The 13,191-nt window shown below is 34.1% G+C and overlaps 1 protein-coding gene across 3 annotated transcripts; it reads right to left on the bottom strand.

The window, feature by feature from the left end:
• Positions 1-286: 286 nt before the first annotated feature.
• On the bottom strand, positions 287-12,296 carry LOC141671075 (glycerol-3-phosphate acyltransferase, chloroplastic-like). 3 transcript variants are annotated; one of them, XR_012554935.1, is made up of 14 exons: positions 11,896-12,296; positions 10,122-10,219; positions 8,178-8,264; positions 7,982-8,079; positions 5,876-5,933; positions 4,121-4,222; positions 3,968-4,029; positions 3,756-3,866; positions 3,093-3,171; positions 2,340-2,459; positions 2,143-2,256; positions 1,324-1,502; positions 1,022-1,234; positions 287-650 (listed from the first exon to the last, which is right to left on the bottom strand). XR_012554935.1 is itself a non-coding variant. In XM_074477168.1 (13 exons), the coding sequence occupies exons 1-12, from the start codon at positions 12,149-12,151 to the stop codon at positions 1,368-1,370; spliced, it is 1,320 nt and encodes a 439-aa protein (XP_074333269.1). In that variant the 5' UTR covers positions 12,152-12,296; the 3' UTR covers positions 287-650; positions 1,324-1,367. The 3 variants fall into 3 exon arrangements, 1 of the variants encoding a protein (XP_074333269.1); XR_012554936.1 differs by having other exon boundaries at positions 1,041-1,234; XM_074477168.1 differs by lacking the exon at positions 1,022-1,234.
• Positions 12,297-13,191: the final 895 nt, after the last annotated feature.

The raw sequence follows: 13,191 nt of genomic DNA, 5'->3' as shown, positions 1-13,191 counted from the left end.
CTATCACAGTCAAGAATATTGCTGCAAAAACCAACATGGAAAAAAGAAGCAAGTTTTGAGTTTTCATTCGGCTCAACAATTGATTTCTACTGTTTAACATTGGGGACTATGTAACGAGTTACAAAATATGTCGGCAAGTAAACATAATATAAATTGTTAGGCTTCTCAATGTGGTAACAAAGCATTAAGCAGAGCTTAGACAATTTTCACTTGCTAATGGGTATACTTCTAATAACGTTAAGTTGGGTATGAATCCTCCTAGTAACACTCAAATTTGAAATAAAACTGAGCAGAAATTTTCAGAACTATGATTTCACATATAAAATAGTCCGGTTTCTGCATATTCTCTCCAGGGGTTACCTTAGAAAGGCATTTCCCAACTGTACACGGAAACTAGTCTAGCATAATTTCAATAACACTAATAACTTGTTCTTAAAATATACAAAGTATCTTGCTTACTAATGGAATTGACCATGAGGAACCAACACAAAACTGTACATGGATCTAGTAATATCTCTTCAGGTATTTTGGTTTCTAGTGAGTTGGTCTTCAAAGAACTTGACAGGAAGTTATACCCAGCACTAGGCAATGAAAATCATTATATCTTTGGGTTGAAGAGCTATACACTGGTGTCAAAAGAATTTTTTAGCCTGCAAATAGTCGAGCAAATTAGAATGGCAACCAGTTGATGTAGTTCTTTAATATTAGCCAAAATTAGTGCAAACTACAAACATTCATATTGCATTTAAAAAAAAGAGAACTTCAATTAAGTTACTTTCTTCATATGACATTTATGAAAGATGATATTTGCCAAGCAACCAAGTCATGCATGCTCTTGTATGCACAAAAAATTTTCGTAGTTGAGCTCAGACACTAACTTTTGGTTTAATTTCTATTATATCTCACATGCATATGACAAAAAGACATGTGCAGATATATTGTTATACAGAAAGAGAAACATAACCAACGTTAGAAATATTATTAGCCATGTGGGATGATGGGAAATACAATCTACTCTCACCTCAGGGACCAGAACACACCTTGAATCTTAGTATAGGAACAAGTGAAGGTGATGGTACTCTATTAAAGAGCAATTGAGCAGATATAATGTTTTTTGGAGAATTCAAAAAACAGCATGATTGCTAAAGCTTTTATCCATCAAAAAGAGTGCAGGCGCTATTTTCCAAAGTTTTTTCTTCTTCTAAATTGTACATTTTAAGATGAACCACCTTACCTGTACAGGCAGGGATTATACCATTTAGAATAACAGTGTATTTACAAGTAGAAATCACAAAAAGGAATTTAATTTTTACAAGAAGGAACCTGATTAGAACACAGGAGAAAAGAACAGGTGCTTGCAGTATAGACTATTGCCATGGTTGTGACAATGAAATTGCAGCAGTTGATGCCTCTAGACCTTGTTTCCCATGTATAGCCGATCTTAACACATTATATTGCTGATTGACAGAGTCATAAAGAGCTTGTGAATATGCCAGTTTAGCCTGATGCATCAGAAAATGAGCATGGTCAGTCAAATTGCATATTTTATAAGTTTTTCTTCTGAGAGTCCCCTAATCTAATAAATTGATACTTGCTACTTCTAGAATTCCAGAGACGTTTTTATTCCAAGAGAACTGCAATTGAACATTTATTAGCTCCAGAGTTGTTTGTATACAAAACTCGATTCAGAGAGCCTACTGGACATGGTAAAGTTACTCGAGTCAGAAAATTAATACATTGTGTCCTTTGTCTAACAGACTGTGAATATGGTCTTTGCAAATAGAAATAGGTATGTTGAATTATGTTACCAGAAAAAGAGATTTAGATAAAGATCAGCACAATACAATGAACTTCTCAATGGCCATCAAATGAGCAGAGGCAGGCAAGTCAGTCACTCATGAAATATAAGAAAAGGATATATAATGAAGGAGTTTTGAGTACCAAAAGTGGCCCAAATTACCCTATAAATTGTACCAGAACGTCATGAGTTAAAAAGTTAATTATACAAACACAGCTTGTGTGTGCACCTGTGGTGGTTTGAACTTTTTGGTTCACAAGGGGGTGGTGGTGCATTGACATAAGACTCCGAACATTATCAATAATGTATGCTTTCATCAAAATATTAAACTATGATTAACCAACCTCTTCAGGGTTCCCACAGTCATCACTAATTTCATCGAAATTTATTGGGGGTGCAATTGACAATCCGGTCCCATGAAAAGCGATCATTCGTCTCTCTCCAATTTCTTTTTCAACCTGTTAAAATTGATGTTTCCTAGCGTAAGAGGCAGCTGAAGTCGTGATTAACAAGCAAAGATAAACCATCCAGATCATCAAACCTTGGCTGGAGGAGGCATAATATCATGGCACAGAAGAGCTACTGGATATATATGACCAGGACAACCAGCATGCTCCATAAGCCTTCTCATGTTATCTACTGCAGAAGCATCAAAGGGTGCCTGAACCTCTTGTATCAGTATAAGACTAACAAGAATGAATCACAATAAAACCGAAATAACTTAAATTGCAGTCCAGGAAAAAATAATTCCAAAACTAAATCATAAATTAACACACAGGAACGGACAAGTCAGTCGAAATCAGAATTCACGAGCTAAATTCACTGGCAAATATTCTCATCAAAATCAACAACTGCTTACAAAATTGTATCGTCTTGTTGGTTGCAAATTAAGTATCACATGCTGCTGGTGAATATGACGATATAATCCTGCACTGTTGATTCAGGTTTCTTTATCATATACTTAGAAAATCAACTCAAAATTTCATGGCTGACATGACCAAACTAGATAAGGTGGCCCGATCTGTGTCGCTTATAGACATGCCACCTTGACAATCTTTATATATTAAGACACGCATGCCACTTGGCCACATACAAATGTGCTACCTTCCCGAGGTATTTATTTAATATGCAAAACTAGAGGGGTTTTGTGTTTTCTGAACTCAGGAATCACATAATAGCATTTACTCATAAGGAAGTGTGAAGAAGTAACATTTTAGTAACGATCGAGAACATGGGTAATTATCACAAGCTGCAAATTTATGCAATTAATCATATTTTGAAGAAAATAGCTTACTGGAAACCATTCTTTCGTGGCAGGATCAGGACGGTCACGTCCGCCACTTGGTGCAATCCATATGATTTTTGATCCACTCCTGCGATTTGGATTTAATAAGAACATGTCTTTGGAGTAAACCTTGGCACTGAATATACTATTCCTTAATCTTTTTGTATGTTTAAGATCATGAATTCAGTAAGTAAATCTCGATCACTTCATCATTTATTAAACTGCAGCGGTTTTGTTGTATAATAAATTAATAATAAAAATATGTAAGAACTGCAGCTTGAAAGTAACAAAAACAAGAACATACTCAAAACTTAAAACTGACTTCTATTGCCATAATGTACTGTCCAACAACTACTCAAAAGTGATGTTTATTTCTATTTCTAAACAAACAGAATTATTAAGTTAGGTTGCTTACACAAATTCACTGAGTTTTCAGATATCAATAATACAACTAACTATTTGTGATGATAGTACAGCATATTTATCCAAATATAAACCTGCCAACAAAAACTTGTTATGACAAAAAATTAGAAAACATCTTCCAAGTTCCGATATCAACAAGAAGTAGAAGTTTTGTAATTAGCATACCAAGCCAGGAATAGAAATCATGTAAAGTGGAACCAAATTTATTATGGTAGATGTCAGGAAAACAGAACAGTAAAGAAGGTTTACCTCAATAACTGAGCCATCTCCTTTAAACTCCTTGTATTTGCTCTCCTTTTAATATCTACAAGCTTTGGATCATCATACATGTGCTTCTTTGAATACACGCACAAGAGATTCCTATACAACATGATGCAGGCCAAACATGTATAATTAGTGAGAGAAAGATAAAATGAAAACATGTCCACTTCAGGCTGTGGACCAAAAAATGTGAGAATCACCTTCCCATGCTAAATGGCTTGCAAAGAGGATCTGTTACAACTCTATCTCCGGCTATATAGGTCTGCATTACAGTATCTAGATATTGGTACCACGAACAAATTTCATCCACACATGAATTTATGGTACTGTAACTTAGCAAAAATATTTATTACCACGCCCTCTCCAATACAAGGATGTGTTGATTCGAGAAGCAACGCGATTACAGCCGGATCTGCTTCAGTTTGATGGTTGGAAATTAAGATTATGTTGTCGCCCTGGATTTTATGGTATAGAAGTACTGATTAAATTCTAGAAAATGCAAAACAAGAACTACAGACATCAAGAAGAAGGAGAAATTTTGCGAAGATAGTCTTAAGCAGATTCAGTCAAAACAAGTAGAAATCAACTTGTCAAAATTATCAACTCAAATGTAAATAAATGACGAAGCAAATAAGACACGACGAATCATCAGTATCAGCACGGAAATCGTTCCTCAACCTACTTGACCTTCTGGCTTCTGGTAAAGCTAAATGTTGAAGTTCCACCCTTAAGAGAGGCGTAGTTACACTCTATTGTTTGTACGGGTGAAGAAATAGCAGAAACACTAATGTAACTCTTTTAGCAGTATAGAAAATAAAAAAACGAATGTTTAGAAAAGTGAAAGGGCAATGATGAAAGAAACAACTAAACGACATTAAAATTGCACAGAGTTGTATGTTGTCCATTTCTTTCAATTTTGGAATGAGAATAATGAGCATGGATAGCAGTGAGTCATAGTGTTTGTGTTCAATTCCTTTCTAATGAACACTGAGGATGTGTTTGGATTCGGGGTTAGGGAGGGATTGGTAGAGTCAAGAGGAATTAGAAATTTTAAAATGATGTTTAAGAAATTTTTAAAAAATACGAGGGTTGATATTAGAAGGGTTATTGGAGGGGTTAAGAGGCGTTGTCTTATAACCAATTAGGATGAACTTTCCAACAACTCAAAACGGTTTACTAACAAACACACGATGTTTCATACTGCCCTCATTTCCCTTCATCACTTTCATCCTCCGTTTTACCAGTGTTCTCTTGACAAGGAATTTAGAATGTTTTTAGGTTCTTACTTGATAATATGTTTCGGTCAGGTTCCACTTAAAACCACTATAATATTAGAACTTTAGAACTATATTGTATATCATGTTGAAGAGCATAATACTTTTTCATAGTATTTAATCTATTATGAATTTTCTTATAATCAATTTTTCAAACATATTATTAGAGTGAAATATAAGTTGTATCATGAGTAAATAATTTATTTTTTGATACAAAATGTGTAAATTAGAAAGAAAAATTATTATGTACTGCATAAATACACCATACTCTATAATTCACAAAAGTATTGTGTGTTGTAGCAAAATCAAACATATTGTTTACCTCAGCAGATATATTAGTCGTTAATTAGATAAAATCCACAGCAGATATTGGTCCTAAGTTCAAAACTAATACAAGGTTCTAATTTGAATCTAACCTTTATAACCCAATCCCATCCATATTTTGGGTTTTTTGATCAGCTGAAATCACATATAATAATATGGATTGGGTTGGTTTTCTCAATCACGTTTACTTCTGAATTGTATGAAACTATGACACCCACATAATCTTTGTGTGAAACTTCTTTTATGAGCTATAGACTTTCAGCATGGAGTTTACCCAGTTTGCAGCATTGACGTGGTGGTGATAGTGACATTTTTAAACTGCTGTTGCGTCAAGTCTATTCAATCTTACTCTAATTTTTATACAATTCCAATTACATAATAACAATTTAACATGGTTTTGTAACACAAGAGTAGTAATCAAGAACTGTAGACAACAATCATAGTGATTACAACTTGGGAATTACAAGAACGAAATATGAATAAGATGAAACCATAATATAGTCTAATTACCTGCCGAAGATTTTCCTCCATTTGGTTGAAAAGAGAGATATTTCCAACATATGAATTCCTAAATGAATAGATATGATCAATACACCAAAAGGTAAAAAAATGGTAGAAAAATACTATCATGAATTTCGACAAAAGATGCATATCTTTAATAACCAGTAAATCTCAAAGATCCTGCAATGAAAAGAGCCTGCAACGAATCCTATGTTGTTAATCGTCGGGCACATGCACCCAACCTAAACTTAGTACTTAAAGGTCCTCACAATTAGAAACATACAACATTGAGCCAGCTCCCACAATGTGACCAAAGACTTACACATGTGCGAAAAAGAAGGCGCAATTACGTAGTGTGGGGATACAAATATTCAACAAATATAAAAAATATGAAACCAAAAACTTATGACAACTTAATCAATTTAACCGCAAGAATACATGTTAAAATTTTAGTTTTTTATTTAACTAAATATAAACATTAAAACTTTCTTTCATTTGCTTATTAAAATCTACTCCCTCCGTCCCTTTCGAATGTTTACATTTTTGAGAGAGTGTCCGACACGCATTTTAAGGTGCATATAAAGTATAGTTCTGTAACTTTTTTTTACAATTTTCTTTTTCTGAATAAAAGTTGAATGTTTTAATTTTTATTCAGAAAAACAAAATTGTAAAAAAAAGTTACAGAACTATACTTTATATGCACCTTAAAATGCGTGTCGGAGACCCTCTAAAAAATGTAAACATTGGAAAGGGACGGAGGGAGTATTTCGCTTTTGTCGAGGTAATTAATTAGTATCCATTGTAGTGTGATCTGTTAAAAGAAAATTTAAAGTTGGTGCTCACCGGGCCGGGCCAAGGACCGGGCTTTTAACCGGGTCGGGCCGCGATTTACCTAAAAATATAAGGCCCGTCGAGGCCCTAAGCCAGGGCCAGGATCGAGCCCGAGCTTTGACCGGGCCTGGTCGGGCCAAATTTTCGGACCCGGGTTTTTTGTGCATCTTTTTAGAGGAATTGACTACCTATGGAAGTTGTACTTGTGTCAAGAAATTTTTTGTTAAGTTCTTTGCAAATAAGATAGTTTTATGTGCTTGGCATAGAGCAATATCTACTTTGTGGGAAGTATAAATTAAAAAAGGGAAGGGTAGATAAGCCACTTCTTATATTGAGTTTGGGTGGTAAATCATATCGCAAGTTCGACTTCCTAGGTAATAGTGTTCATTAACCAAACTATCTTAGCAGTTTTTAATTCGACCGAACAACCTGAGTGGTATCGTATACAAGTAAAACAACCTTAATATCATAAACGAGTATTAAATAATGGATAAAACCGGTCCAAGGGTGTGCTGGGCAAGTATCACTCTTCGAAATCAATACTTCTCCTATCTTCTATTTTTCATTATGGTTAATTGGTGCAAGATATTTCAAAGGGTTAGTTTTCCTAATAATTTGAGCCTTAAGATTCTATAAAGCATACATATAAACCCTTGAGCAATATCTAGGTATATTGCGAATATTTAAGTTTGTCAATTGCACATCATCACTCTTACACTAGCCAATTTGGGTGTAAAATTTAAATTTCTGAAAATCTAACATAATAAATTTATGCAAAGTTGTATAAATTATGAACATTAATTTGTAGGTTGCATCATTCAAAATTGTATTGAACAATTGATTAAATATATAATAAATAAATCAAAAAATGTTTTCCATTTAACTATTTCTTTAATTTTAATTTTCTTTTTAGGACAATGATAAAATGTTTAAGACAGCTTATGTGCATCATCATACAAAATAATTATACCAAACTCATAAAGAAAACCCATTATGTCTCCTCCAACACTTGGTAAGTTAGCGAGGGAAATGTGTTTGACAAACACTGGAGTCACAAAAAGAAAAATAGTTCATGGGTTTATTTCTACATTTTAAACTACATGAACTGTAAAACCCTAATTCTAGGGTAAACGAACTCTTTGAGGAACTTAGCTCTCAAAGAGAAAAGCAGAACTGCTGAAGATTCAACCACTTAACCAATTAAAGGCCTTAGGTTTCCACTCGAACCAAAAGCTATTAATTAATACAGGGAAAAAAATAAGAACAACAATAAGTACATGTTACCCAAAATTTATCAGAGGCCGGATATAGTCTTGAGCAAACATGTAGTAGTCAAAAGGTTCTCGAATGGCCTTGTGATACGGTGAGAAGACAAAGGCATCCTGAAAATTTACAATTACTTCTATAGAAAGATATGTACTGCTGTATGTATATTTTGTTTATTACCAACATGACAACTTGCGTGGCCCAATGGGAATACCTTCACAACCATGAAGATACGATTCAAAACAATAGCCATGTTAGACAAAACAATCTCTTCTGCGTCGGGATCTCCACTTTGCAAAACCTGAATATATTGAATAGAATCTCTGAAATTTGAACTTAAGAAAGGTGATAGTTTACAAAGACGGTCTCCATCTTCTCCAAATTAGTCATGTAACAGGATTATCTTTAGTTAACATCCTATAAAATTATAAAACATTTTGAACCTTTTATTCCATTTTAATGCACACAAGTTAGTTATGCTCAGCATTGTAACCATAACTTATCAAAATATGAAGAATAAGACCATAAACCCTTTGGTGACATCCAAGGCTCTTCCAAGAAAAGACAACTAAAATTTATCGATGTCAAAGAATTTTGTTTCTTCTAGTAGACAGGTACAGGAATTCAAAAAGCATGAGAACATACAGAATTGGCTACTTGACCCATTTTCATCTAGGCTCAAACAATCACAAGGCATGTGAAATTGGATAGTTGAAACTGTATGGCCACTACCAGCAATAGTAATAATAACTGCTCATATTCAGACATATATTTACTACGATTTTACATCAAAAGTAAGAGGTCAATATGAAGTAGGCGAGAAAGAAACTTTTGATGTAGTAAGCAAAATAAAAATGGTGATGGTGTTAGGTAGCAATCAAGCAAAGAGTTAATTTTTTCAAGAAAGATTTTAATATTAAATGGACCTTCGTTTTATTGGCAGTGACGTCGTTTTTGAAACCAAAATAAGCTTCGAAGGGCACAGTTGTAAAACAAACATAACTCTAAGGTGCTTGCAATGCAAAAAGACTTCTACATGTACTTGGCCTTCAAAAATATCTGACACTCTAAGAAGACAAGAACTAAGCCTTCACAATGACGGGGCCGATCAAAATTTACAAAAGTAACCCATTAAAAAAAGATGTAAATTTAGATTGGGCATGTCAGCTACAACTTATGGAAATATGATGTGAAGCCACGAAGGCATGTTTAAACTTAAGTTTCTAGTTACCATCACTTTGATAACATATAATATGAAAATAGAAATGATTGTATGCAATAATATTTTTCCCAATACCATACTAATTCAGTTCCACTTCTATGGCAGCAAGTTATAAGCTTATCATGTATTACTCTGACACAATACTAAATCAGAAATTGACTTCAATAATTCCGATGTGATTATTTTATAGTAAAGACTAAAGAGCTCAGACATGCTATTCATATTATGCAGCCTAAGGAACATACATTGTTATGCACATGCTGATACAAAGTAGAAAGCGTAACATCAGGGTGCAAGTGTCAGCAGATAAGTTGAAGACTAAAAGTAATATTACTTTATTCTATCATGACTATCTTATAACCCGTTCAATGCACGGACTTTTCTTTTAATATTTTAAATTTATTTCTCATGCCTTCCTTTATTACTTATAAATATATTAATATTAAAATTATATTGGTGTTCTTAACAGATAAATATTACATGAAAATAATAAATAATTCATATTCTAATTATTTAGGATCTATCTTGAGTTCTAGAAATCAAATTTTGACGATTTTACGGCCCACACAAAGCTCGCGATAATCTTTAATTCAATGATGGTTTAAAAAGTATTATCCAACTAAAATTATCTGAAAACTAAAGAAGAAAGACCGTTACGAATTTTGCATAAAATATTCTATTTGATTTAGGATACCTACTTATTTGTGGTTTAAATAATTAAAATATAGAATATTCCTTTATTTCAGATCCAACGGCTATTTTATACTTATTTCAAAACCTAACGGTCCTTATTACATTGGGCGTCAGGTACCAATACTACCAAATTGGATAAAATCCCCCTTGTGCTTATTATATATAAGGATATGTGAGAAAAATCTTATAAAATTTATGCTTAAGAAGAAGAAAAAAGTGAGCGGAGGAGGGGGAAAAGATTACCGCGTCTTTATAATTCTGGTACAACTCCTCCATTCCACGAGCAATAGATATGGGTAACTTTCCAGCTTCCACCTCTCTTTGAATTCCAGTGAGTAGTTCTGCAGAAAGAGACAACTCAGAAGTCAAAGAAACAACATCCAATCAGTTATCTGAAGGGAGAACTATTTTTTTTATGTATTATTGAAGTGTGTGTGAAATCTGCTACAGATTGCATGTTCGATATACATTCTAACATTTCATCTGATACTGACTTGTGAAGTCATCTGACAGGTCTTAACCAAATTTTGTTGGTTTTCTATTCTTTTTTGTAAACTGCTCAAAAGCAATGCCCACTTTTGCAGCTATGTCAATAAATTATTACTCATTGGAAGTTAAGTACTTTTAATTTATAGTTTTCCCATTTTGTAACTTCATAAGGGGTAATAAGCTGTGTACATTCAGGAAGCAGGGTTACGGCCGCTGTGTTTCCTAAGAGATCTCATGTCTGAACATAAATATAAAAAATGGATATAATTCAAATGTCAAGTGCCAAGAAGAATACATGCAGACGCATCGTAGTACTAATACATTATTTTTGTCACTCTTAAGTCTCATATATTGAATTACCATGAAGCACAGATAAAATGACAATTGAGAAAACACCGATTTTCCATGTAGGTAATATTACTTTCACGGTATTCTGTTTGATTTTCATGTCCAACCAACCAGTAATATATTATATATAATAAAGAAGTCCGCCATAACACAAGGGGCGACAAAAATACAGTACCGACACGTCACAATACTAAATATAATTTCTCGTCACTCCAGAATGGAATTACCATGAGGCCCCATAAACACCACGTAAACTGGACCGATATCATGCTGACCAGTAGCCGACTAATATTAGTAAATTAATATAGAATCCGTATCTAAAAATTTCAAAATTCAATCCATGGTCTGCATACTATGTTTGAAAATCCCTTATTTTTACTTGAGTAAGAAAACATCAGTATCAAACTGAGAGTCTGAGACACCAATAAGAACAGATAATTTGATAATTACAAGAACAAGAAAATAAATATAAATATAATGTAAAACAAACATAGACTGTATTACCAAAGCAGCACGAAGTCAAAACAAACATAAACTGTTAATAACATTATAGAAAAAAACTGAATTCACATCCATGAACAATACATCCACATGTATTAATAACTCCAAATAGCTAAAAACAACTGATTCAACCATATCCACAAACAGAATAATCCACAGCTTAATAATTAGGCTCCCTATCAAATCTGCAATCATTGCACAGGTTTCCATAACTATTATATAGCAAACAAACTCGCTAAATTAAGTATACAAGTCCATTTTAAGCTTGAAAACTTAGAAAAACTATACTCACTGAGATAAATGCAGGAATTTACAAATTTCATAATTTTCCCAATCAAATCATGTATATGTAAATACACATCTATGCTGGTGCAAGTAGCTATTCGACCACAAACAAACTTGCATAAATTAAGTGTACTATGTAGTGTGCACCTATCTCTTTATCTCCTCTGAGCTTAACTAATTGGAGGAATAACAAATTTCAAAATTCTTCGAATAAAACACACACACACACACCGAGGAATAGTTCATTACACAAACGCAGACAGAAATAGTTCATAAGTTTATATACAGTCCTCGATTACTAATTTCAAATAATCCGGAATACACACACAGATAAACAATGTAACTAATGACTGTTAAACAGCACCTAAACAGTTAGTTATAACTAACTATATACCTTCACCAGTGCGAGCATCGAGAAATGTGCGAGATGGCGAGAGCGATGTAGGAGACAATTGCGTATCAGCAACCAGTTCAACGACGCCTCGCGCCACCTGAGACGAACAAAAGGCCACTGCGAGCGACGGTCGTCGCCGGAAATGCGATCGGAGAGAGTGTAAGTGAGTCGGAAGCGGTGGAAGATACGAAAACCTAGTTAATTTCCGGGAGAGAAGTGTGGGAGAAGGTGAAGTAGAGAGAATTTGCATTGCCATGGAGAGAGGGAGGGAGAGAGAGAGAGAGAGGTGAGACGAGTGAGAAGAGCTGTCTTTTTGTTTCGAGAGAGAGAGAGAGAGAGAGAGAGGCGTCTTATTGTTTCTTATCTACGAGTGTGGGTAGAGTGGGGGTGTAGGTGAGTGATGAATGAAGGGGGATTGGGATTGGAGGTAAATTTTGGGGTAAATACTAAATAAGTTATCGGAGGGAAGAAATGAACTCATGAACATGGTGGTGGTAAAATATAAAGTGGATAATAGATGCGGGGACTGGGTTGAGGTGCGTGTGAGCCCACACGATCCACACATTTTTTCCTTCGTCTTTGACATATGATATTTTTTCTTGATGTATTAAACTGATTTTTGTTTTTCGTCCTTAATTAAAAATTAGATTCTGAATTCAGAAAAATCAGAAAAATAAGGGTTATGGCACTTAGTATCATAATTTGGGGGGAAAAATGCCCAAAATTTCACAAAATATGGCCTTTTCTATCACTCAAAAATGTAAAAAACAATTGTGTTTTCTAGTTGATAAAGTATGGATAGAGGAGAAAATGTGACGACCTCTGATTCGGGGTTAAGATCGAGGAGCCACGACACTATTAGAATAATAATTAACCCCGCAATAAAATAATAACAATCTCGAGACATTACGAGAACTACACAGGGTAAGGTATGAAACAAGTACAATTATCAACCAAAACATTAAAATGATATTATTACAAACTTTTAGGAATATTAAAATAATTCTCACTTGTAATTTTCAGATAACCCAAAATATGTCGTTGATCTTACTGACTCCTATTACCAGATCTGGAATGGCAAATCTAACGATATGAAAGGTACCGTTGTAGACACTATTCCTGGTAGTACGTCTAAGCCTCATCATCCTCAAGTTTAACTGTTAAGGTTATACAATAAAAAAGTAACATGAGTATAAAACTCAGCAAGTAACCCTAACGATCAATAACTATTCACCTCCAATTTCCGGACTCCATACACTTGGCTGAATCGTTATTACACGACCACTTAAGCCTCCA

This window comes from Apium graveolens, chromosome 7, assembly GCF_009905375.1.
Source record: "Apium graveolens cultivar Ventura chromosome 7, ASM990537v1, whole genome shotgun sequence".
NCBI classification, from domain to species: domain Eukaryota; kingdom Viridiplantae; phylum Streptophyta; class Magnoliopsida; order Apiales; family Apiaceae; genus Apium; species Apium graveolens.
Note: the sequence above shows the minus strand (reverse complement) of the source record. Positions and strands in the feature narration are given on the sequence as shown.